General features: G+C 40.6%; 1 protein-coding gene across 1 annotated transcript; it reads right to left on the bottom strand.

The window, feature by feature from the left end:
- Positions 1–15: 15 nt before the first annotated feature.
- DHX16 (DEAH-box helicase 16) lies at positions 16–27,527 on the bottom strand. Its single transcript, XM_007436571.3, has 20 exons — positions 27,238–27,527; positions 25,231–25,502; positions 25,002–25,149; positions 23,933–23,989; positions 21,506–21,760; positions 18,581–18,805; positions 16,956–17,144; positions 15,521–15,631; positions 13,726–13,841; positions 11,967–12,177; positions 10,586–10,684; positions 10,339–10,491; positions 8,695–8,835; positions 7,413–7,575; positions 6,783–6,901; positions 6,002–6,069; positions 5,181–5,343; positions 4,390–4,551; positions 1,100–1,273; positions 16–278 (listed from the first exon to the last, which is right to left on the bottom strand). The coding sequence occupies exons 1-20, from the start codon at positions 27,439–27,441 to the stop codon at positions 150–152; spliced, it is 3,159 nt and encodes a 1,052-aa protein (XP_007436633.1). The 5' UTR covers positions 27,442–27,527; the 3' UTR covers positions 16–149.
- Between the last annotated feature and the right edge of the window lie 133 nt (positions 27,528–27,660).

Here is a 27,660-nt window from a genome sequence, read left to right as displayed (position 1 = left end):
TGCAAGCAAATGATACAGGGGGCCTTATTTTTTAAAAAAGTGTTTATTTTATGCCTCTGAGCGGCAGCAAAACTATACAGCCCTACAAAAAAGTGTCCAAAGGTGCTGCTAAGCACCAGAATACTTGGAACTGGAGGCAGCCTCTTCTTTTATCCCAGCTCTTCCCGTGTCTTCCCCATTTTCTTGGGCAGTTTCTTGGTCGAGGCATCTTCTAGCTCTTTGGCCTTGTAGTAGTGAGGGGCCACTTCCAGCAGCCACGTACTGTCAATTTCAATAACCTGCAGAAAACACAAGAGCAGCTCCAGCTAAGTTCCTCTGGTTTCAGCACTGCCTGTGGAAACACCGCTACTTCTCCCCTGCATATCAGCTAGGTCAAAAGGTGATGGAAAGGTGATCAAGCGCAATGTGTGCAGATGGAAGGAAGAAGGGTAACCGAACTGGGTGAAAGGGCAGTCCAAAACCGCTGTTCCACAAAAGACCAACTCATGTCCGATGATTACATCTCTCTTCCATCTCTCTTAATCATCTCCACCAATGAGAAGTCACCTCTGTTTTTAAAGTTGCAGCAAAACAATGCGAAGCAACTTGTACATAAAATATTGAGTTAGATTAGAATAGAAGAGGGAGCTAAATCCACAGAAAAGGCAGAGAACAAATTAATAGGATCCCATATTGCACAAACCTCTTCAGAGAACATCAGAATCAAAAGTAATTTCTGCACTGACCAACAGCTTGGGTCCACTTGGCATAAAATTGTCTGCTCTGACTACCAGCAATTCCTGTGCAGAAATCTTTCCCACTATTATCATCTTTTAAACTGAAGATGCCAGGATTAGATCAACTTGCAAATTACAAGGGGGCTATGACACTTCAGTAGGAAGCCCCCAGTGAAATGCTACAATTTCATGGCTCTTCTGATTTCAATTGTCAGGGATGGATATTTTCTAATGCTTCCTGTGCAACATTTTTATCTGACCCAAAGCACCTGCTATATTCATAAATTGGCTAACATTTCACCTCCAAGATGATAACATTTCATCTCCAATGAGAAACTTTCTCTTCAGAAGGTCCAGAAATGCATGCCCGTGTTTTAGCTCACCTGTCTCATGAATTCCTTAGTGGTGAAGACCAGTTCGTGATAAATGAGCCAGCGGGGCTGCTCTTCAAACAAGGAGCTGTTGGGATGGATGTACACAGTTTGCTGATGCTTGACTGTTTTGTAACCGCTACGGGTTAGCCGGGCAGTGTGATAAAAGAAACCAGCTGTTATGGCCTGTAGAAACAGAGCAGGAAGGGCCAAAAGTGAGGGGGGGAAATGAAGACAACTGAAAATGCTGAAGCTTTAAATTCCCCTTTAAAAAATCAGCTATACTGTGCATTCATTATTTAAAACAATCACAAAAATCAATTATTGTTGCTATGATTGATATGTGCATGAATGTGTGTGTGAAGTTTTGAGTTTCTATGATCTCACCAATTATAACGATGAGTCCTATTCTGAAGGCTCTCACAATCTTTTATGAATGTGGGGGATTGCTACAGTTGTTTCGATAGCCAAGGCACTGGATACTTCAGTCTTGTTAACAGATGGAAATTTTAACCAAGTCAGTTTAGATGGAAGATTATCCACACAAAGCTGCAAAATTCACTGACTGATTCTGGGCCAAGAATAATCATCAGGGCATGAGAAAGTTTCCTGAGAATTAGCTCTGTCACAACAAATACAGAAGCCCAAGCTGTATAGAGATCTGTGCTGCCAAGCCAAAGTCTTTGCTTATATTTATATGCAATTTCAAGATCAGGCTTTTAAAACTTTGAATATCTCCCTGCTTAGTGGAGAAGTGGAAAACGAAGTACAGCATAGAAATTTGGCCCAGGAGAAAAAGGCGGTATTTAATTATTTAAAAATTTAAAAGGTCCTGGGTTCTCACACACAGTTCTTGTCACCAAAGGCTCCCATGTGTCTCTGGAACTGGGGAGGCAACCTGTAAGCCCTCTCTTTGTAGCCCCCAGAGCTTCCTTTGACCATGATTGCTAAAAATGTGTGAAACCATTTTGCAGCAGGAATTAAAATGAAAACTGTACAGTAATATAACTCATGCAAGAGGCTTAACACAATCCCCAAAACACAAAGAAAAAAACAGCCTTGCCCACTTTGCATCATTGCACTACCCTCTTGGGCCCTTAGGTTCCCCAAAACGTTAAGTTCTGTACCACTTCTTCTAGAGGAGAAATAAGATCTTTACACGTTGTTCTACATGCTTTCCACTCTGAGGAAACCATGGGAAATGAATGTATTTTGGATAAGCACCCTCCTCCCAAGTAACTATGACAATGTGGAAGAAAAATAAAGCCTTTGATTGTGTGGATCACAACAAACTGTGGCAAATTCTTAAAGAGATGGGGGTACCAGACCACCTTACCTGTCTCCTGAGAAATCTGTATGCGGGCCAAGAAGCAACAGTTAGAACCGGTCACGGAACAACCGATTGGTTCAAAATAGGGAAAGGTATACGACAAGGCTGTATACTGTCACCATGCTTATTTAACCTATATGCAGAGTACATCATGAGAAATGCCAGGCTGGAAGAATCACAAGCTGGAATTAAGATTGCAGGGAGAATCATCAACAACCTCAGATATGCGGACGATACCACCCTAATGGCAGAAAGTGAAGGAGAACTAAAGAGCCTCTTGATGAGGGTGAAAGAGGAGAGTGCAAAAGCTGGCTTGAAACTCAACATTAAAAAAACTAAGATCATGGCATCTGGACCCATCAATTCCTGGCAAATAGAAGGGGTAGAAATGGAAGCAGTAACAGACTTCATTTATTTGGGCTCCAAGATCACCGCAGACGGAGACTGCAGCCATGAAATTAAAAGACGTTTGCTCCTTGGGAGGAAAGCTATGGCAAACCTAGATAGCATATTAAAAAGCAGAGACGTCACCTTGCCGACAAAGATCCGCATAGTCAAAGCTATGGTTTTTCCAGTAGTAATGTATGGCTGTGAGAGCTGGACCATAAAGAAGGCTGAGTGCTGAAGAATTGATGCCTTTGAACTGTGGTGCTGGAGAAGACTCTTGAGAGTCCCCTGGACTGCTAGGAGGTCAAACCAGTCAATCTTAAAAGAAATCAACCCTGATTGCTCATTGGAAGGATCGATAATGAAGCTCAAGCTTAGATACTTTGGTCACCTAATGTGAAGAGAGATCTCTTTGGAGAAGACCCTGATGCTGGGAAAGATTGAAGGCAAAAGGAGAAGAGGACGGCAGAGGATGAGATGGTTAGATAGCATCACTGAAACAATGAGCATGAAACTGAGCAAACTCAGGGAGGCAGTGAAGGACAGGAAGGCCTGGCGCAATATGGTTCATGGGGTCACGAAGAGTCGGACACAACTTAACGACTAAACAACAACAACAACATTGTTCCCCCTCCCCCTCTGAAGGAAGAGGGAAGCAGTAAAATTTCCTACTTCTTGGTGACCACTGCTGTACATAGCTGAGCACTGGGAACCCAGGAACCAGATCAATCAACCAGGTAGTAGGAAAAGGAGGTGTGGCTCTACAAGTGTAAAAGATGCAGCCAAGGGTTACATGGACACAGCAAACTGTCAACACTATTTTATGTGTAAGACTGTTTGTAATAGCCTGAACTTTCACCCATAATACCTATGTAAAGATAGTGACATCATGTAGAACCCCCTTCTGAAACAGACTTGAGTGGAATCCATTCTGTTGAGTTTTAAGACAATACAGTCTTTTCTTCCGGTGGGATCATAATCTTTGTTAGCTGTTGTTGTGTCGATGGCTGAAATTGCAGACTGTTAAATTATGAATGGTTTCATTTTTGGCTTAGCATCTTGTGCAAATCCATCCACTGTGACTTATAAACCACAGTTTATGGGTAAGCACTGTGCACCAGGCCAGTATGACTTGTTCAATAAACCATGATTAAAGCTCTCTTATAATATTGTTTTAATGAGTTCATTAATACAATGAGTTGGATTCAGACTTCAAGCTATGGGTCAGTCTGTTGAAACCAACTGAGCTTATATTAGTCATTGCCAGCTTTCAAAGGTTCTACTCTAAATCTGGATCTAACTCATTATATTGTGGTTTAAATAACCACAAAATAGGCTATTTTTATAGGTTGTAGGTTAAATAACGGATGAAAAGCAGGGTAAAAATATGATCAATAAATAAATATTCACAAGGTACCTTCTGCAACTCTAGGAATCTTTGGCTCCTATTAAACTATGAGATTATCTGTATGATGGTTTCTAAATTAGGTGGATATGCAAAATACATATACACTTGTCTAAAGAAACTTTCACACCTCATGTAAATCCATAGCTGAAGAAAGTAACAGGTGCAGTGTGCTTGTACCTTGCGGACAGGAATGTAATCCCCTTCAGTGGAAGTAATATCCACCTCAATGCGCTCCATCAACCCTTCCAGCTGTTCTCGCACATCACGAGCTCGTCTCATAGAACGGAACTGGATGAAATTCTCATAGCACCATTGCATGGAGTAACCGCTTTCTACCCACTAAGAGAGAAGGGAAGGAATGATACAAATCAAAAGCTTGCTGGGATCTCAAGTGAGTAATCTCATACATTCAGTGACTTGGCTACATAGTGTTGAGTACTATTAATAACCTATCTGCACCAGCTATTGTCTTCACATAGAAAACACTCTTTTTACCTGGTATCACTGAGAATACGACCTAATCCCATCTAAGCTATGGAAAATCCAGCACTAATATCCTAGAGTTATTAGAAAACACACACAGAAGAAGCAATGATTAATCATCATCATTTTGGATGCCTGCTGCAATAAAAATAATTATCCAATAGAAGAGAATATATGTGGCTCAGGGTTGAACTGTGGAGTCCTTGGTGCTCTCTGAGCTTGGCTGTTTACTTGCAGATGTTTCATTGCCTGACTAGGTAACATCATCAATGTGAGTGTGGGGTTCGCTTCCTGTTTATACACAGCAGCTTGCCTTGCCAGTGTTGGTGGGGGTGTGGTCAGAAAACAACATCCTAATCAAGGAATTACCAAGGAGAAAACCACATAATCCAGGATATGAAATATTCTTTCCTCTTGGGAATTCTAAGAATTACAGTTCTAAAAGTCTGCAGGACACCAGGCTAGCCTTGACATTTCTTCCTTACCTGAGTATAAACATTGAGAAGAACCAGATGGTCTCCACCAGGCAGGAAGAAATTCATGCGGGCATTGTCTGCATGAACCACTTTGTCCTTAGGACGGTAAAAAACGGCATTGTTGACCGAAAGCATGGCAGCAATGGTCAGGATTTGCTCCGAGCACTTGTATCTGGGGAATTTCCAGTACAGAAAGAGAGTAATGGTGGGCATTACTGTGGTAGAAACAAAGTCAAATTGGATCCAGGGCAACAGCAGTGAAAGCAATCAGTGAAATCAACTTCAGAGGAAGAGGAGAATAGACAAACTGAAAGGAGGAAGTGTATATTAACAGTCAACTGATGAAAAGCTAAACAACAATAGTATGATTTAAAGTCATAGTTTAAATCAGACTTTCTAAACAAATTAAATATTAAAACACATCAATTTACAATTAATGTCAAATGTGTAGATAGGCTCTAAAAAAGAACATACAATACTTAAAATTTTACTTGAGAATTGGAAGCATTTTTAATGATAATGCTTTATTTTAATTCAATTTTATCCACACTTAACCAGGAAAGTTTCTATGCTTACAATTTATCATTTAAATTTTAGAAACACTCAAGTAGATCTATAGGATTTGCATAATTATCCCTATAAGCTCATTGTTGTTCAAATATGTTGGAATTTCCTGGGAAGAAGGTAATAGGGGATTAGGAATTGAACTAAGAAATAGGATATGGATACAATATGTTGCACTTGTGATTCCTGAAAAAACGTGAGCAAGACTATATCCACTATCGACATACTTAAAAAACCAACAACAACAAGAAAAGCAGAGGACTCACTGTTCAGAAGCTAGGATCATCTTTGAGAGCATGGGATCAACAGGCAGTTCTGCCATCTTCCGGCCCAACTGAACACAAGATACAAAGTTAATAAATTCAACTAAAGGACAAATACTCTCACAAATGTAATATATTCCTTCCCCAAAATCAAAACACTATTTGTGATCAATGTATATAGCCAAATATGTTTTAGTGATATCTGCAACAATTTAAGACATCCATGATACCTGTTCTTAGAAAGATAACCCCACCCTGCTTTTTTAGAAAAACAGAACAGAAAGGCACATGCAGGCACAACACATTCAAATACGTATGATTCTTCATTACATTTCTGTTTCCTTTCTCTGCAACCAGATACCTCCTTCCAAAGTCCTCAAAGCTACATATGTCCCTGGTCTTTTATCCTCACAATAACTGTACACTAAGCTGAAATATAATGATAGGCCCAGGATGACTCCTCTTATTTTATAGCAGAGGAGTAATCTTAATGCAGGCCCTAGTTAAAATATAACACTTTAGTACTCAAACCAAGTTACACAGAAATCTCTCCTACTACTCTAGATGTAATAATGGCAAATCCTCTTCTATGGTATCCATGTAGAACACAAAGTAATTTGTATCCATGGAACCTTAACTAAGGAGCAACTAGAAAGTACAGATGAATTTGAAGCTTCAGTCTCTTTTCAAATTGCCGACTTCACTCCCCCTGATAGAGAATCAGCCTACTGTCAAAATAAGGATTCTGCCCTGACAAAATAGCCATGAATCTAAGAAATCATACCTTGGTGAGTTCACCAAGATGGTTGAGGGCCCCCAAGGCATAGAGCTGCTCTAACGCCAATACTAGAGTTTCATGGGGTGGTGGATCCATGAAGTCAAAGTGAATCAAATCATTGATGCCTAAAGAAAGAAAAGAAAGACAACCAGGCTAAGTACTGCATATATAGGTAGTCCTTGACTTAAAACCATTCATTTAATGACTGTTCGAAGTTATGACGATGGAAAAAAATGACTTATGATTGGTCCTCGCACTTATGACTGTCGCAGCATCCCCTTGGTCACATGATCAGAATTTGGGCACCTGGCAACCAGCATGTATTTACAATGGTTATTATTATTATTATTATTATTATTAAATCCTGGGGTTACGTGATTGCCATTTGCAACCTTCCCAGGGGCTTCCGACAAGCAAAGTCAATGGGTAGCTTCTTGCTTAACAACCATGTGATTCACTTAACAACTGCAGTGATTGAGGCTACTAGATATTTCCATCACAAGAAAATGCATCTACTGAAATTTGACCCTTAAAAATGCTCCAACTTCCATTGTGGAAAATCTTAATAAGGTGTTGTAGGATGAAGCATGCAATCCCCACATTTTATTTCCTAGCCAAGACTGCCAAATTACACACCTAAGCTTTTGAGAAGAAGCACTACATTGCCAAGATTGGTCCTCTGAATCTCTGGCACGGTGGTTTCCTCCATCTCATTTTTGTACGCCCAGGCTGTGTAGAGACGGAAGCACTTTCCTGCAGCCACACGGCCAGCCCGTCCTGCTCTCTGGTTGGCAGAAGCCTGACAGAGAATATGAAATGTGTGTTTTTAATGAGGATCAGTGAGAACTGGAACTGTTATTTTATCAGATTCCAGAGAGGAATGTAGGAGAAAAACAAATAGGTTTGTAACTAGGACAATCTTAAATTTCACAGTGCGAATATTTTGTTTATTTTTATGTCCCTCTTTCTCCAGAAACACAGGGCAATGATTCTCCCACTATTTATCTTCAGTACAACTAAATGAAGTAGATTGGGCTGAAAGATAAGTAAGCTTTGTAGACAGGCACTTATTTCAACTAGAGACTCTGCAGTTTTAGTCCCATTTTATATTATATCACACTGGCTATAAAATGTAATATAAAATACCTTGTTTTAATTAATAAAAAACAAGTGTGTAGTTTAATTGCAGAAATGGCAGTCTTCCCAAAGATCTTCACTATAACACCATAGATCTGTATTTTACTATCTATATGGCTTGTTGTTGATTATTTTTGTTATTTTAACCTTTACATATGGCAGAAATGTAAGCCACTCAGAAATTATTTGGATTGGAATATTGAATATTGAATTGAAGCGTGATAAATTAAGATACATTTCAAAAACCAAGATTATTTCTGGAAATCCCAATTTTCCTCAACATTCAGGGAAAGCTGCTCTGATCATTTTTTATGAAATGTTTCCATTATTACAGGAGTCAGCAAAAGAATTCATTTGAGATCATAATACTCTCTTAACAATTCTTGCCCAGCTACCCCTTGAGCTGAACTATATGTTATGCACGCTTTCTAACTATTTCCCTTAATAAGGCCCCCTGCATGGCTAGAACCACACCATTGGTGGCTCAGTGAATACTATTACATGGATACCTTGCATTACAAAAACCAATTACATCTTCACAGCTTTACACAATCACAGATCATAAATCCTTGATAACTTCTCACTGTCCTGTGATTTTTTTTTTTAATAGTTTCCAGGTTAACTACATTCTTAACAGATTACTTCCTGCAAACAACACCAACAGGAATAAGAGAACCAGATTAAATGAGAGCCTCAGGTAAATGTGAAGACAATTAGGCTCAGCAAATAAGACAGATTGGGTGGGGAAGGGAATGGGGAAAGAAGTACGGAAGCTAGATACCCGAGAACAGGGGGTAACAATAAGTGACTCCATGCCCGTGCGAGCGTTGTAGCTCTTCTGTTTGCAAAACCCAGGGTCAATCACGTAAATTATTCCATCTATGGTCAGTGATGTCTCTGCTATGTTTGTGGCCACAACAACCTGAGGAGACAAGAGACATTCATAACTGATTGGGCAAGGCAGCTACTTCCCATAAACTAAACCTCACTATAAATGTCGTAACTTGTGGTACCCTAATTTCACGAGATGAGAGTGCTCAAAGCAGAAGGTATTATTTTTCAATCATGGCACCTACACTGTGGAACAAGATGCTTCTAGAAGCTTGGTGATGGTCTTCTGGAAGACAGCAGAAACCATACCCTTCTGGAGGGCCTTCAGGAAGTACCTATGTGCCAGCTAGAATGTGATGTTAGCTAATTTATTTGGTATAATATATCATTTTGTGGCTCATTTATGAATTGTATTTCTTTTTTTTACCATGGATGTTTTCAATTTGCTTTTACATTTTTTTAAGTCGCCACGATTCTAATAGCTTTGGCAACATCCAAACTGAATAATCAGACAAATAAATAATATGTAGAATACAACATTTACTAATGAAGGAGGTCCAGCTCTAATCCTGACTTCTTTGTTAAAAAACATTCTATGGAACAAGGCTCTGAAAGATCTCTGCCCAAGAATTTGCTAATACAAATAAACAATGCTGTCTGGAACAATGGCATAGCTTTCTGTAAAGCAGCTTCAAATATGTTTACTGCGGAGGTGAAAAAATTCCAAACTCTCTGACCTCTAAATCAATGTTCCAAGTGTTTAAAGCTCAAAATAAGAGTTGTATTCAGAGTTTCATGTCAACTTTGGAACAAAGCTTGATGAGCTGCCCAGAGTCATCCTCTGGGGGAGATGGGCAGCATATAAATTTAATAAATAAAATAAATAAATAAAAAAGTATTCGCTTCTGAGATCAAGACAAAGCTGCCTGTTTTGAGTGGTACTGTTTCGAATAATCTGTCCTGAGTCCTTTCCTTTCAAATTGCAACTGACTTTCTGATTTGTTTTTTTCTTCTTTAAATCCAGAACAATCAGTAAAGTGTATTAGGCCAATTACACACATGGTATTATCACTCCACCATAGGAAGACATTTGTTTTGTGTTTCTATTATTCTCTATAGCAGTGTTTCTCAACCTTGGGAAGTTTAAGATGTGTGGAGTTCAACTCCCAGAATTCCCAGCCAGCACCGCTCTACAGTGAAACACTTGAAGTGTTCAGCACGTTTTCCAAATAGGACACAGAACACTTGAAGAATTCAGAGTTTTGTTCCCTTACCCTGCCAACCTGGCTCTTTTATCTCATTCTCAAAACAAAACCCCTTTTCTCTTTTGTGCACACCCCTAATGTTCAACTTTGTTCAACCAAAAGGAGGTCCTCACAATATCTATTCCCTTCAAGCAACAAAACAGAATACTAAACAATTGATGTCTGAAACCACATCTCCCCAAATACAACGCTCAGGCCAAAGCTCTCCACTGTCTCCAAAATCCCCTTTTCCAAACATCTCAAATGCAGCTCTCTAAATAACGAAAGCTACACAGCTTTGGCCCCAAACGGCCAAAACACCTTTCCTGCTTTATACAACAAGCTTTTACCTTCCGGGCCCCTGGTGGGGTTGGTTCAAAGATCTTGGCTTGCATGTCCGAGGGCAGATTAGCATAGATTGGGAGAACCACAAGTTCTGCAATTTTGGAGCCTAAGCGACGGCAACGATCCTGTAACATCTCACAGCAGGCTTCAATTTCTTCCTGCCAATAAAAATAGAAGTTAAGCTCTGCTTATATGCTAAAAGATTGATAAATAATGGCAGAGGGAATCAAGAGAAAATACACAAGAGCTTACCTGGCCAGTGAGAAACACAAGGATGTCCCCTCGGGGCTGGGTAACATGAATCTGCAGCACCGATACCACACAGGCTTCCAGATAATCAGCCTCTGGGGCCTAATGGGGAAGAGTCAGAGGGAGGACAGTTGAAGTACAGGTAGTCCTCAGTTAATGGCCATTTGTTCAGCAACTGTTTGAAGTTACGGTGTGCTGAACAAATTGTAGTTATGTCTGCTCCCCAAAGTTAGGGCCATTGCAGCACCCCCGTGATCATGCGATCAAAATTCAGGTGCTTGGCAGGCTGCCCGTAGGGGTGCTTCAACCCCCCCATCTCCCCCTCCCATCTCTGCCCTTTTGACCACCCTGCACTCCACTGCCTCTGCCGGTCCTGCTGCCATGACCTGGCTCTGCTGCCTGCCCTCTGCTGGCCCTGCCACACCCAGCTGACCTTCGCCATCTTCCTGCTGCCGACGAAGTGTGTCCAGCCTGGCTCTTTGCGAGGCAGTTGCTGGCCATTCCAGGCCTCCTTCCCGAGGCTGCATGCACCCTTGTCCAAATCATGTGTGGCCTTCTCGTGAGGCTTTGAAGCCTTCCAAAGCCTCATGAGAAGCCGCACGCAATTTGGACAAGGCCGCGTATGATTTGGACAAGGCTGTGAATGGCCTCAGGAAGAAAGCCTAGTCCAGCCAGCAGCTGCCTTGCAAAAGGCCAGGTTGGGTCCACCTCAAGAGCCGTGGGAGGAAGAAGATGGCAAAGGTCAGCTGGGGGTGGCAGGGAATTTTTCTGCTCTGAACTAGATATGCAGTGCTTCTTCTATAGGTTAATTTTCCCCTTTGCTCTAATTTTTTGGAAGTAGAAACGTTGAAGTAGCTTGAAATGTCTGAAATTGCTTAGAATATGGTGAAAATGTGGTTCTAAAGAGTTATTTTCCTAAGCAAGCGCCCAGTGGTGATCTTCTCTAATGGTGCATCCCTAAACTGGCAAACACCATCTATGGCTATGCTGCTTTCCTCCGCCAGTACCTTGGCAGGGGCTTCAACTCCAAGAGTTATTAGACAGAATTGCATGACAATCCACAAAAACGATGAACACAAATATAAAGTAAAGATTATACAAGAGAGAACCCAATTTAGGAAAGCTGAATAGAATGAAATCCAGTTAAGTCAATAAAGCCTTTGATGCTGCAGCACACAATAGCTATAAAACAAAGAGTGATATAATCTACAGCTTCAACTTGTGAGCATATACATTCATGTTTGTACGTAGGAATTTGCATTCTGGAAATCCTACATACGGTCCTCATGGCCATATTCACTGAGCTGATCACTTTGCCATTCTGTTTCCTCAGCCCTCCACACACACACACATATACACACCACAACGCTTCCTGTTTGCTAACCTTAGTGTAATAAATGTCAACAGGAAAACGGCGCCCTGGGATGCGGAAGATGGGAGCATCGTCAAAGAAGGTGGAAAAGCGCTCTGTGTCCAGGGTGGCACTAGCAATCAGCACCTTCAGCTCAGGCCGGAAGCGAGCAATGTCCTTGATCAACCCAAAGAGAATGTCAGTGTGCAGCGTGCGCTCATGAGCCTCATCTATGATGACGACACTAGAAAGCAAGCCAGAAAGGGTGTGGTGCTGGTTAACACTGGTGTAATATTTCTACTAATTTGCAAGGGATTTTGTAGTCTTGGGTCTGCCTAAAGTCAGGCCAGGGTTGGCATCTTTTTATACTAAGATAGGAAGGCTACACTTTGCCAGGCTATTTAAGGAATCTGCAGTAGAGATCATCCTTGAATCTAGATCTCTCAAATCCATAGCAAAAATCCTTATTCATTAGGATACGCTATAATATCACACTACACACTACTCTTAGAACTGTGGAGATTTCCTTTCTAACTATGCTCCCAAAGCAAACCCCTGCAGCAATTCTAAAATCAGACCCTCACATGAAATAAATATCACTTATTCCCCCAGATCAAATTTACCACGCAAATCCAAAAGGACATCTTCTCTGGGCTCAGCATCTTGTTTGAAAACCACAGCAGAGGTAGGTTGCCTGAAAATTCTCATCAGAATTTATTCAGTGAGCAATTTAAAATTTTGCAGTATTCTGTGGAATTTGGAAATGGTTACTTTTATAGCAAAGGCTCTGTGGTCATGCTGACATAACAGGCTTGAGCTAAAATACGTCTGAATAGTGCAATTCAGCTTGCTGTGGAAAACCAGCCTATACTTCTGCATTAACAAAGTTATTGTGTTATGTCATAATATTTGGGCATAATTAGTTGGGCATAATGTGCTATACGAACATAGCAATTGTGTTTCTTTATCTGAGGTTTAGGGTTAAGTATAGTGTATGAGTAAGCAAAACCACTAAAAAGAAAAGGAAAATCAGGAAAATCAGCAGTTTAGAGAAACAAAAATGCAAGAGGAATGGAAAGAAAAAAATAATGGGAACTTGAAGAGAGAAACAAACCTAACTTGATCAATAGACAGATATTAACTGAAGGAAGAATCTAAGAGGAAAGGCACTCCAATAAGATTTTAAGCAGGGAATGGGAATACGTCCAGATATTGCTGCATTATAGCTCCCAACATCTCTTACTACTGGCCATTCTGGGTAAAGTTGTTGGGAGCTGTAGTTCACCAGCCTCTGGAGGGCCACAAGGGTCCCACTCCTCAAGTCAACAGTGCAGAAAGTGCATGTCAAAAGGCTACATGCGACTGTCCAACATCAGAACATCCCACCAGAGTGGGGAGGGCCAAAAACGTTGGACCTCTTTGCATTTGGAAGGGACTGGGGGCTAAATGGGTGACTTAAGCCTTGCTGATTCTCAAGGAGCCCATTCCCCTTGTGAATACTCTTAAAGCCTCTTTCAAAATGCAATTTCTGTTTTTGGCTGGGTGGAGATTCAATCCAATGTTGGATGCCTCTAGTAGGAAAGCAGAACTCACAAGAGCTGTATAGCACAGGCTTTGAATTATTTAGTTCACCATTCTCCAATTCCACATTTTCCCATATGAAAATTTCCTCCTCTTAGACATTCTGCCCAAACCTAGCTCAGCTATCTATCTGAAAACAAACAAACAAGCCAACATTCATGTATTCCCACTGATTAAACTACTAGTGTAAGTGTCCATTGCTGTTACTCACCTATAGCTGCTCAGGTCAGGTTCAGTGAGGAATTCTCTCAGCAGCATCCCGTCTGTCATATACTTCAACACTGTCCGCTCTGAGGTGCAATCTTCAAAGCGGATGCTGTAGCCCACCTGTAGGAAGGCACAAAGCTGTCTTTATTGCACATAGAGCAACATTTGTCCAGGAAGCCTATTTAGTTCAAACCAAGGCAAAAAATATATATACGAAAGAAAGAAATGAGCATATAAAGCAAATCCTAGTTCTTTCTTCAAATTATAAGATACTAGACATAATCTGTGCCCAGTTTGATGGCAGTGTCTAGCTGACCTTGGCTGCTTTCAGAAAGCTAAGCAGTTTCAATCCTGTTCAGTGTCTGGGGTTACATGCGAAACTGGGAGTTGAAAAAACATCCTGAAAAAGTCAATGGCAAACCACTTCCATGCTGTTGCTAAGAAAACTATATGGACATATCCAAGAAGTCACCAGAAGCCACGCTCCTCTCAAAGGAAATCTTAATACTTACAATACTACCTGGAGAAACAGACGCTGTTATGAAGCTAAAAAGTATTATGACAGCCAGCACACCACTGCCTTCAGATCCATGGCAAATAAGGGTGAACAATGGACACACTGGCTTTTATTTGAGGGTTTGGGATAAGGCTTATATGTGAGAAATCCTGTTGGATCACCCAACAGGGAACAGAAGGCAGAGATAGATTTACCCTCTGGGGAAGGTGAGCAGCAGAAGGAAGGAAGGAAGGAAGGAAGGAAGGAAGGAAGGGAGGGAGGGAGGGAGGGAGGGAGGGAGGGAGGGAGGGAGGGAGGAAGGAAGGAAGGAAGGAAGGAAGGAAGGAAGGAAGGAAGGAAGGAAGGAAGGAAGGAAGGAAGGAAGGAAGGAAGGAAGGAATGGAATGGAATGGAATGGAATGGAATGGAAGGAATGGAATGGAATGGAATGGAATGGAATGGAATGGAATGGAATGGAATGGAATGGAATGGAATGGAATGGAATGGAATGGAATGAATGAAATGAATGGAATGAATGGAATGGAATGGAATGAATGAATGGAATGAATGGAATGGAATGGAATGGAATGGAATGGAATGGAATGGAATGGAATGGAATGGAATGGAATGGAATGGAATGGAATGGAATGGAATGGAATGGAATGGAATGGAATGGAATGGAATGGAATGGAATGGAATGGAATGGAATGGAATGGAATGGAATGGAATGGAATGGAATGGAATGGAATGGAATGGAATGGAATGGAATGGAATGGAATGGAATGGAATGGAATGGAATGGAATGGAATGGAATGGAATGGAATGGAATGGAAGGAAGGAAGGAAGGAAGGAAGGAAGGAAGGAAGGAAGGAAGGAAGGAAGGAAGGAAGGAAGGAAGGAAGGAAGGAAGGAAGGAAGGAAGGAAGGAAGGAAGGAAGGAAGGAAGGAAGGAAGGAAGCCCTCTCCCACCACTGGACATCTGCAACTAGTATGTGGAGGCATGCTGCTCCAACTTGGAGATAAAACTGAATCTCAAGACTAAAAGCCCTTGATGATATACCTGTCCTTCAGGGTTTCCATCACATGTGGTACTGAATTCTACAGGTGAATAATGCATGCTCCCTCTATTTGAGCGTGGACATTCTCATGCCAGAGAAGCAACTTTTTCTCCAACCATGTAGCCTGCCATTAAAATAATTACTGGCCATCCCAAAATCAGCTCAGGGACTACTAGCTGGTTAAGAGGATTGGTAATATAAAATACACACATTCTTTCCTTCCCCTCTCCCTCCTGAGAACATACTTCATTTCCAAGCTTGACATTCATTTCTTGGGAAACACGGGCAGCAACACTCATAGCTGCAACTCGCCTAGGCTGAGTGCAACCAATCTTCATTCCTTTCTTGGTGTAGCCCTGTTAGGAAGACAGAGACTCTTCAAGACCTCAATACCAAGACCGTTATGTGCATAAAATGATTTGTGTAGGAGCTAAAATACTATTTGTGCTGGGGCCATTGGATTATACACTCAATAGTTCATGGCCACACTCAATAATTTATGGGTGTGCATAAAATGATTTGTGTAGGTGCTAAAATTCTCTTCCTGCTGGGGCCATTGGATTACACACTCAATAATTTATGGATACACTAATATGCACACAAGGGCAACACCTGAGGTTTATCAAGCATGAAAAACAGACTTGATTCCGCTGCATAATGCATGATGTCTGATCATCCTAGAACACTGATTCAAAAGTTTTTAGTACAGTAATTCTATGCACGTTTTAAATATTCCTAAAATCAAATACCGTTTTTCAAGGGCATCCTTGGAAACATAATTACCCAACTTGTTTTTGAGTGAACAACAAAATGTGGGTCTTGTAGAATGTATCAAAGGGTAAGACATGACCAAATCAGAAAAGAGGCACTGCAGAACATGCTACCTTACCTTCTTATGTTCTGAATGGCACTTAACAACATTGTTTTTCATGGGTCTTTGGCTTGCCATGAAGGTTTTCAGTGGTAATTTGGTTTTTTAAAGTAACCTTATTGGTTTACTTATTTCCTTACATGTACACTGTCCAAAGTTTGAACAACTGGGGCAGCTTATAAAATAAATAACTATTTGAAGGGATGTGTTTTTTTAAAAACAATGTCCATTTTTTCATCCTGATTCTTGCCCCACTGCTGCCATCTCTTCCCACTTTATACAATCTTATTTAAAACTGTTGTTTTAAAATCACAAGTTTAAGTTTAATTTAAGTTACTGAAATTAGGAGCAAGTGGAAAGGAGGCCAGAAATTAGAAAAAACCCTTATGCACCAAATGCTTTAAAAACGGGAATCTCTTTGGGTTTTGTCCGTAGCTCAAAACAATCCATGACCACGTACCCACTGTTCAAAGCCTGAGCATCCATGTGCCATCGACCACCATGATTAGCAGGAAAAGGCACTGGGTAGAGACAGAGGAAAGGACTTGCAGGGCAATTGGAGTCCAGCCAAAGACAACTGCAGCTCAGGAGGGCTTCTGAAGGAACCGAAATGTAACTGCAGACTGAATCCTAATATTGTATGGAGGTCTGTGATCACAGAAGTAGAGTGCTGCCCCACTGTTGCTATCAGAGCACCAATCCCTAGCACACAGTAGAGACCAAAGAAGCAGCATTTCCCTCCAGTAAGCGTCACCACTGATCCCCTTCATTCCTGCAATTAATTATTCTCCCCTTCCCTGTCAAGTTACCTCTTCGTACAAATACTGTGGGATTTGAGTGGTCTTGCCAGAGCCAGTCTCCCCTTCAATAATGAGCATCTGATGATCAGCAATGGCAGCCAGTAAGTCTTCACGGTATGGGAAAATAGGAAGGCTACGGCGTACCTCCTGGATAGACAACTTCTTGAGTTCAGCCTGGGACAGCTCTGGCTTCTCCTCCTGAGACCGAGAAAGCAGAGTTAGATCAGCTTTCCTGGATCAAGAAGAACTGGCAGAGTCACTTTGGTTCTACATTTCCTATCCCTGGACAAACCTTGTACTGCAGGCAGAATGTGGGAGGCACCATAGGTCAATGGCAGAGCACTATGGATACCCGTCAAAGCTCTCAGAAGCAATCCTTCATACTGCTTGATAACAACCTAGAAACAACCTGATTCCCTTAAAAACTTCTATATTGTAGAGAGATAATATTGGGCTAGTAGGTCTGACTCAGTTAAGACAGTTTCCTATAGTCATCCATATTTAAGCAGCATTTAGTACAGAGAGAGCTCTCCATGGTGATGGCCTTGAGGGAAATATTCAGAAACTGTTACAAAAACAAAAAGGGCAGAATTATGCCTTGAGCCCTGGGAATGGATAAAATATTAGGAAGAAACTCAGGCCGGCTCCTCCCTAACTCACTTGGGTTTAAGAGGGAGGGGAGAAGGAACACAATCACACTTGCAAGATTCTGTTACTGTAACCTGTCTCAATAAAGCTTAGTTCTAATCTTCTTGTGGAGTCTGTTTCCTGATCTGGACAACCTCAAAGGGCTGACATAAATAGAGCATGATTACGCAGATAGATTCGCATTTATCCAAACAGTAAATACCATTAAAATTTTAAAAATGCAGTAGATTAAAACAAACAGGCATATCAAACAGTAAATCCTTCCTACGCAAGCAACCTAATAGATACAGACAAAATGCAAAAATAAGATGTGATGGAAGCAGCCACTTTTAGAAGAAAACAATCACACAAATCACAGAATCTAATTTTCTACATCAGAATGAATACGTGGGTGGGGCTGAACTCTGACCCTGATTTCTTTCTTGGGGTCTGCTGCTTCCTTTTCCCAGCCAGCTTTAATATTAGAGGTAAGACAGGAAAGGAGAAAAGTGCTTGCAGTAACAAAGGGCAAGGAGCTGGGTGGCCAAGACGGTTCATTCATGTCACTTTCTCAATATATAAAGTCTGGGTCCTTAATATATTTCATAAATGGAAAATTCATGACTCATGGTACAAGACTGCAATGAACACGGTTGCCCTACTGTGTCTCATTTAAGTCAAAAAAGGGGGTAGGGAGGAAACTGAAAAATAAATTAGGGCAAGGTTGCCATTAAACCTCTTCTCTGTGCTACTCTCAAATCCTAGATTCCTCGTCTGTGCACTGAATATTGTAATCCTTAACAAAAAGCTCCCTTTCACTGATTCATCAAAATCTAATCTTCTCCCATTTTCTAGAATCCTCTAACCAACTGACTGGGAATTGATCCTTACTTCCTAGAGAAAGAAATATTTTCCAGGGGACAAGAGCTCAGTTTCCACTAGGAGTTCCTGGCTATATTAGCGTTTGTAGAGCCTCATCTTCTCTTTCCCAGCCTACACCCCCTCACCTTGTTCTGATTTGTGCCCCGCATCTGCACAGCATTCACAAACTGGATCATCTCATCCTCTTCCAGCACGTACTCATAGTCTTTGCGAGGATGGCGCTGATTAGCATCCCGGGCCCCAAAACGGAGAGCAGCTGCCCCAATGTGGTCTTCCTCCCAGCGCCGCTGCTCATCTCTTGGAGCCATGTGATCCTCTGTCTGAGGCTCATCATAACGATCAGGAATCTTCTGCAGGACAAAACCAAAGAGAATCAGCAGTGCATTCAGCAGCTCAGTACTCACGGTTCTAGTTCAATAGAAATATATCTGTAATCCAGATTTCTGCATGTTTTATTCAGAAATATGCCATGCACTGTCAGGTTCAGCCCAAAGAACTCCACGAGACAGTGCAGATACAGTTCTGTTGCGTTTATTAGCTTCCACCTCAAGACAGAAATCTCTCCAGACTGAATCTAACTTCCCAAGCCAGCAAGCCACAACACCATGAATTCCTTAGGGTGGTGCCAGTCTCATCTTCTTAACCTTCCCATGCTCCTGTTGGGGGCTAAAGGAATGTTTATCTCCCCGAGCGCAGCCTTCATCCAACCATTCCTTCACATGCACTGAATTATATCCCCAAGTGCATGTAAGTAATTTCAGGAAGCATTAAAACTCACACGTCTTTTTGTACATTCCGTCTACTGTGACCAAGAACGGGAACCCAGTGAAGCAGATAGCAAGCAATAGGCCTATGTCTCAGTGCGTGAGCTCAGGCAAAGAGGCTTAATCTGATGTGGAGACCCAGGGCAGAAAAAATGCAAATAGAAATATTTAGAGAAAAATATTTTGGCCTCTATGTCCTGGAAGACCTTTTTCTTTTGTTCCATTAAAATAAATATCTTTTTTTGTTTTCAATCATATATAAAATGGTTAAGATAAGAATAAAATTTGGAAATACATCAGATCAAAAAATAAACCAACAAATAGAAAGACAGAGAAGCTTCTCTTAATACAGGCAAACCTCCTGTTTCCAAAAGTCCAGAAAATGGTAAAATTGTAGCAATAAACACTGCAAGAAATACAAGCTGCTGAAAACAAAGTACTTCAGCTAGTGGGATTGATAAAACAAAAGGACCGATCTCAGTTTTGTATCCCATATTTATTCTGTTTGATACTGTTGAAGACAAAAGCCAGAATTTATCTAACATTCAGTCTTCAATGTTCAGTTCAGTTCAGTTTGAGTCTGCCTGTTTTTTCCTAAGCAAGCATAATTGAAGAGAAACTATTTTGCTTAGACTTCCTCAGCTTCTAGCTTTATTAGTAACAACAAAAAAACCATGTCCAGTAAATGCGTATTCAAGTAAGAAAAGGGCTTTATATTTGTAAATGGTGTTAACAATTAAGTATTGTATATATCTCAAGTTTCCCAAAATATTTTTAAAGAAAATAGGGGAACACTAGAGTTTTTTTTCCTATTTGCTTCAAAATTTTTTAAAAATATTACACTATTACTGTGTTCCCATTACTATTTCCCATGATTAAATCTTTGAGATTTAGGTCTATGGGAAAAAACAAAGCATAGTAGTACTGCAGGATTGATAAAACCTCTCGTCCATTCTTGGAAAACAGTGCTTCCTTCTTATGGGTCACACCATCATAAAGAAATGCAGTATTCTAGTGCAGAACCACCATGGGATGCATTTACACTGTCTGTTTCTTAAGTGGCCAACACAGAAACCGCCATTAGATATGCTATAATTATGTGTGTTAATTCTGCATTATTACAAACTTATGAAAATTCTGAACCTTCTAGCTGAAACAGATTTAAGATGCTAAACCAAACAAGTGAAATCTTCAAGCAGGGAGAAGATAACACCATATATAGTGGTATAACATTACAGCCAAAAAATGGGTGATTGAACTAAGCAAAACTTACAATTATTACACAGAAATAAAAGCAATTACAAATATGTGCACACATCACTGAGAGGTAATCTAAAATCTCAGCCTATGGAAGTTTATTTCAAATGTCGCTTAAAGATTTCATGTAAAAAAATACTCAGTCATCACTGACTCAAAACATTCACATACAACTAATGGAAATTCCTTTTCACTTGTTTCCACTACAGAACTTGACTACTCTTACACACTTCTCTTGTATCAAAACCAGATCTTTAACAAGAGCTCTTTCTACTCTAAGATGCCCTCTGCCACCTTGGGCTTGATCTCTTCTCCTCCTGGCTCCCTGGGAAGTGGGGGGGGGCATAGTTTCCTGAACCTGAAGGATTATGAATGCCTTGAAGGTGCCTATGGCACCTCCCTCCTTAAAAGGTCCTCTTTGGATCCAGAGGTATTGAACAACTATTACCCAGTCTCCAGAAAATAGGACTTATTGAACAAAAGGAACATTGTGAGCACTGTGTTCCCCCTTTTATCTGTTACACACAATTCATGACAAAAGCCAAATTTTTTGGAAAGTTATTGATACTATGGTGAGAAGTCAATTACAGAGTGCCCTAGAGGAAATGAATTACCTGGACCCTTTACAGCCAGGCTTTAGGCCTGGACACAGAACAGAGATGGAATTTGTTGCACTAGCAGATGACCTTTGTTGGAACCTGATTGGAAGAAGTGCGTCCATCCTAGCCATTTAAGACCTCTTGGTGGCCTTTGATACCATCAACCATGGTAACCTTCTGGACCACTTGCAAGGATTGGGGATTGGGGACACTGTGTTGCATTGTTCTGCTCCTTCCTTAATGGAAGTTACCTGCAGGATATTTTAGGCATTCTTTTCTAGCCCTGCTTATTGCTAACTTTTAATGGGGGACCACTGGGATAACCCCAAAACAGCATTTTATGTCCTTTCTTCTGTCCACCATTCATAAAAGGGGAGTAGCCATCCCACCCACCCCTACCCCCAAACTTTGGACGTATCACCACCACTACCTTGCTGCGACTCTCCTCAGGCATGTAGTACCGATTGCTCTTCTCCATCTTCTCCTGCTCTCCAGCCTGTTTGTACTGCTTTGCCAAGTCACGCACTTTGCGTTTGTACTCCAGCTCCTGCTGCTCAAGGGCTGTTAATTCTTGCTCAGAGAATAGGTACTCCTCATCTGCTATCTCTGCTTCCAAATCTTCCATCTTGTCCTTTTCTCGTTTGGCTAAATACTCCCGACGGGATTTCTTGCGTAGTTCTGGAATCTGACACGTGGGAAGAAAAAAGAGTTTTATCCTCCTGGCAGTCTGAACGGTTTTGTTTTTAAAAGAAATTTTAAAGCCCAATTTTCATTAGGTTCCTTAGGATTAGTAGCTTGTCAGTCGCTGCTCCGTAAAGGTAAATATCTTCAAATGGATAAATAATTGTAAGCTTAATTTTTTGTAATTTATCTAATATTATATTCCTGATATTCACGGTATATACACCATGTGCGCAAGCTAAGAAAGAAGAAATTTATTAGAAGGCCTACATTATAATTATTTCACAGGTCAGACATTAAGTAGCATCACTGAATTCAAAGGGACAATTTAGGCCACTGAGTACAATCTGCTGGTAATTGAAAGGATCCAGATTAAAGCCTTTTCAAAGATGACTCTCCAGCCTCTGTCTGAACACATCTAGTGAAGGGGAGCTCACCATGATAGAGGTGGCATCTTTCCTGAGACTTATAGCTTCCTCAGATGTGTCTGAGATTGAAAACAAGATTTGGTAAGGATAATCAATGCCCTAGGAAACCCTTCATGTCAGAATGAAAATGTCTTGTGTTTTGAAAGATCAATAAAATCAGTGAGTCTTTTTATTCAGAATATGCATAAGAATACAAAAGTACATAAGAACGAGCATATTTCATAAATGAAGCCAACACTAAAATTCACCCGTTGCTGAAACCTAGACAAATCTTCAGCTAAGCGAGAGAAGATCTGTCAAGGTTTCAGCAACAGGCGAATTTTACATTTCTAATATCCATCTTTTTATAGGATTAGGTGTATTTTATTGGTAATAAATATTGGCATTTTTTTAAAACATTCACTACTTAATTAAAATGATCACTGGTGGTTACTAAAAGTTTGGGATAACACAAGTGGGGAATTTTAGTTATTTGGGCATTTTATTTAATCATGCTCTATCCTGGCAACAGCGTTGCAAGGCAATACTTCTGAAAGCAAAATCTGCTGTGATGGCCTTGCTGCAGTATTTTTATTCAAAAGGAGGGAGATGTGTTCCTGCAACAATACAGGTTTTTAATGCAAAAATTGCATCTCAAATTTTACATGGAGGTCCAATTTGGATTACATTTGCCAGTAATAACATAGCCCAACTGCAGGTAAAATTTTAAAGATCTCTTTTAAGTGTTCTAAGTTGTGCTCCAAACTCTGTTATTCTCCTGGAAACTGGGCAATGCCTTTGAAAACAAAGGCTTGGCTAAGCACTATTAAGTTTTGGTTGCAAATGTACCTTTTTAAAAACAAGGAAGGATTGCTTCAGGAAATCCCAAATGAATCTTTTGCAGATATGTGGTTTAAACAGGTGACCCAAAAGATCAGTCAGATTGGCACTGATCCTGATTATTTATTATTCAGGGGTATGACATCAGTGTTTCATTATATTAAACAAAGATTATGGGATAATTCAGTACAGGAATTAATGGCTAAAGTCAAAGTTCTGTGTACACCTGTAACTTCTGGAATTAATTACAGATATCCTTTTCAGCTCCCTAAATATCTTAATAGTTTATATTTAAGTAAATACAAAATAGCCTTTTCAAAAGCCAGATTAAATGTGTTGCCATCAAATATGCTATATGGTACATTTCAAAAAATCCCCATCTTTCAAACATTTTGTCCCTGTAATGGTATTGCTCTTGAAACAGTGGATCATATTTTATTGTATTGTGAATTTTATAAGAATCTTTGGCAGGATGTTATCTGGCCTATTTTAAAATTAAAATCAGGAAGAAATTCTTTTGTTAAAATTATACTTGCAGATCAAAATCCTAAAATTACAGAGGCAACAGCCAACAACTATGGCTATAAAAACAAAGCTTTTAGCAACACATCAATAAGTTGAGGTTTTAGGTGTATTATGTAATTTTATCAAATATTTTACTTGTTAAATTGTTTTATCTAATGCCAAATTTTAGATCTTGGGCCTTTTGGCCATAAATAAATTAATAATACTAAAAGTTCACAACATGGGAAAAATTTCAGTAACATTTCCTTGTGACTTATTTTTGATACTGTCTTGTTGGCTTGCAAAAAAGAGCCATTCTTGTCTTTTGAAATTATTACGGTGGTTTCTTTTGCTTAGATACCTCATTATTGTCGATTGTCAAATTACTCTTTATGTTACACACAATGAGAAAATCAAGCTCTTACTATGAATTTCTTGTCCTCTTCTGCCATCTTTAAACGCTTTTGAGCTTCTTCATATGCCTAACCTCGACATAATCAGGAAACAAAAAATACAATATAACTCAAACCAAAGCAATTCCCAAAATGCTTGCTAACGAATGTTGGGTACAATATTTTTAGGACTATGGAGTTAGGCATGCAAGCAAGCAGTTAGCAGAGACTTATGGAAGGTTAAATTAATCTCAGCAAGAGAGTGGAACTTCCTCTTCTAACTAATATAAGCACTAGCATATATTTCTCAGGTATGAGAAGAGGAAGAAAACACCACCAATCAAAATCAGAGGAGGCCTAAACATGAGGACTCTGGAGCTGGCATCTGAAAGTGATTGAAAAGGAATCAGTCACATGTGTCCATATTGGGAATGAAGGCCTTGCAAAGCAGGACTGAAATGAAATATTTCATATCTCAATGAGTCAGCATTAAAAGTTTAGCCATTAGTCTTGCACAAGGTTGAATAAGGACTGTACCATGGTTTAAAAAATTAGTCAAAACCATCTGATGTATACAAAGTTGTGAAACTTTGCAAATGATCACAATTCAGTAATTTTGCACAATTTTCCTTGGCTCCTGTTCCCACTTTCCCCAGAAAGTGGAAAGGGTGCATACAAGGGAACATAGAGAACTATATTTGATTCCTGTTCTAAAAAAAGTATTCAGGAATCTTTTTAGGTTCTCCAGTTTTGCCAAATGTTGTCCACATTCCTTCAAGTCTGCCTTTCAGCTAGAATGGCTAAAAAAGAAAGCAGTATTGCATTAAAAAACCTGCATCTTGTTTATGACTGAATAGAATCACAGTTTATGAATAACATTTAGTGTTATTCATAATGAATATACAGATATAGATATGTGTGTATGTATATATCTGCGTGTGTATAAGCTTCCAATTTTTAGCCAAATTTTCCAGCCCCAGGTGAAATGCTCCTAATGCAAAACTGGGTGATGCAAGAAAAGAACAGGCAGGACAGTTAGAACATGTGCAAGCAAGAAGGGCCTCCCCATTATGAAAGCAAGATCCAAAGGTTGAGACCACACCTTCTTGTCCGACCGCTCAAGGATATTGCGAGTCTTCTCTTTGTCTTTGCGTTTTACACGTTCAGCAAAGGCATCACGTTCTTCCAAGTCTTGCAGCCGCTCTCGTTCACTCCGGTCCCATTCATCCTCTGACTCCTCCTCTGGAATCCTACACCAAGGAAAACAAGAATGTTGATTGCTTTCCTTATTTCTCTCCCAACTCTGCTTTTTGCAAATGATGGATGCTCACCGTCCCATGTCATCTCCACTAGGCTTCTCATCAGAGTCTTTGTCCTCCTCTTCTTCCTTGCGCTGCCTCAGGTGTTTGTGCCGTTTCCGTTGCTTGCCCTCAGGACCTTGTGAGAGGTGGTGACGCTTCGAGCTCCGGGCTGCTGTTGCTTTACCGGTTTCTTCATCGTCACTGTCCTCCAACAGGGTGTATGAACGATTCTTCTGCTGCAAGGCTAAAGCCTGCTGCTCAGCTAACCTGGTTGGACGTTCTTGTGGCACCTGGTGTGGAACCTATCAACCATTGGGAAAGTGAACAAATCAGTTAGAACTCCAGAAAATTGTAATTTCTACACATATGCCCAGCATAAACCTCTTGAGAATCAAGCTCTCGTTCCTTAGCAAGATCCACCAACCCAGAAGCTACATGCCTTCTCCAATTTCTCCATGTCTGTATGTATTACTAAACTTTGACTAAAATACTGAATTCAGAAATATTCAAATCTCACCTCTGCCAAGATCTCATTAACTGGACTTCATGCTATGAACTCTTCACCCTCCATCTATTGTTTTTACAACAGTGACCAACTTGATGGGATATTCTATGGATTACCATAAGGTAATTCATGTGAAATACTTCAAAACACAAAATCACTAAATGCTAAATATTATTTTCAAATCCTATTGTTACAGTCCCATTCATTTCCTATCGAACTTCAAAGGAAAGAAAAATTAACAGAATCTGGTGCAACCACCTTTACTATAGAACAAGAACACAAAGGAAGAATCAGTTTCTGCAGAAAAAAAATTCCATTTCCAGGTGTATGGAGAACTTGCTTGAAGTCAGGAAAAAATTACTTTGTTGCCCTTCAAAAATTTTGAACTTCAACTCCCATCAGCTCCACCACTATAGCTATCAGTATGTATCCACCCAACTAGTGCACTCCCTGGTTGAGATCTCATATTTTTCAAGGAATGTGTCATCCCCACTAAGTGGACCAGACCAAGAAAACTCCACAGGATGGCTAAACAACTTTTATTCAGATGGGCTATAATAACAGAATCTTGCCAAGTATGATTGTGCTATACTTCCTCCTCCTGCTTATAGTTCAGTAAATTAGGGAGGTGTCCACCAACACTTTAGTCCTTTTTGCCTAGGCAATGGAGTCTGCATCTCTCTCAAGGTCTTCTTCTTTACTCTGTACAGAATTTAACAAGTGGATTCAGATAATCAAATACCTTCACTTTCTTGCCCCTCCTTATAATTATCTATAATTATTACTCTTTAAAGGTTCTTATTTATTCTTATTATTACTCTTTAAAGTTCTGGTGCTCAGCTTCAAAGGCTTCCAGAGTGACATACGCACTGTCAGTGAAAAAAGGGTCTACAGTCTGAAAGTCATGCTCAGAGAAGAAAATAGGGAAGGGGAAGGAAGAGGGACACTGTCTATACGATTCGATAATAATTTTGTTCCATATGACAGAGTTGTTTTGATGGTTACTGAACAGCTGCAAGCCATCAAATTCAAAACATAAAGTTCAGGGCAAATTGGTCTGGATCCTTTGTGTTATATAAGAAGCCTTTAGCCAACAAAGTTGAAGAGAATTTGTTTCATACGTTCAAACAACGGGAAACAAGAATTTCTTTGTTTTGTCTTCCTAGCAAGTTTAAGGAAAATCCTTGGTGCAGCCTCGCAACTCTAAGTACCTGTTAAGACCCCTATTGCATGTCTGAGAGTTCTCCATCATCTCATTTAAAATATAATCTGCTATATACTGTCAACCACTCTCTCTTCCGCTCATCCCAGTTTGTCTGATGAAAACATCTGGAACACTCAGAGGAAAGCTTACGTTTATTTTGTAAAACGTTAATTGACCAATAAAAGCTATGCCTTAATAAGGATTTGGACTTTTTCTTCATAGAGCACTTCCTGTTTCAGCCCCGCCCCTGGATTAGCCCCGCCTCTCACAGCACCCCCGCCCCCGCTCCTTGAAAAGGGTCGCGCGGTCAACTGCCAAACCGTCTCACCCGCTCCCAGAGCTGCTGGGCAAAGGCGCGCGCGGAGGGGTCGGTCACCCGCAGCGTCTCGGTCTCCTCCAAGCGGGCGAGCAAGTCCTCTGGAGTTTGGCTGCGCTGGGCCAGGCCCACCATGAAGGCAACGACGTGGCGCTCGCTGAGCCCCAGAAGGGCATGGAGCTGGCTCGATACCCAGCGTTCCAGCTCTCCCGCCATTCTAGCGGAACGCTGAACCCCCAAATCTCGTCCCCCCTCCCGTTTTCGAGCTGCGTGATAGTACTTCCGGGCTCGTGCTGCTGGGAACCAATCAGCACTCTTAGAAAGGCGAAGTTTTCGTCATCTTAAAGCGACGATAAAAGATAGGATTCGTTACGTTGCTCTCGAGTCTTTCAGTCTCTAGTTGGAATTATGGGAGTTGAAGTCCAATACCTCTGG

Source organism: Python bivittatus, unplaced genomic scaffold, assembly GCF_059951505.1.
Source record: "Python bivittatus isolate LINGU-HERP-01145 unplaced genomic scaffold, Pbiv_v1 ctg000080_np1212, whole genome shotgun sequence".
NCBI classification, from domain to species: Eukaryota; Metazoa; Chordata; class Lepidosauria; order Squamata; family Pythonidae; genus Python; species Python bivittatus.
This window is presented reverse-complemented; position numbering and strand designations above follow the sequence as displayed.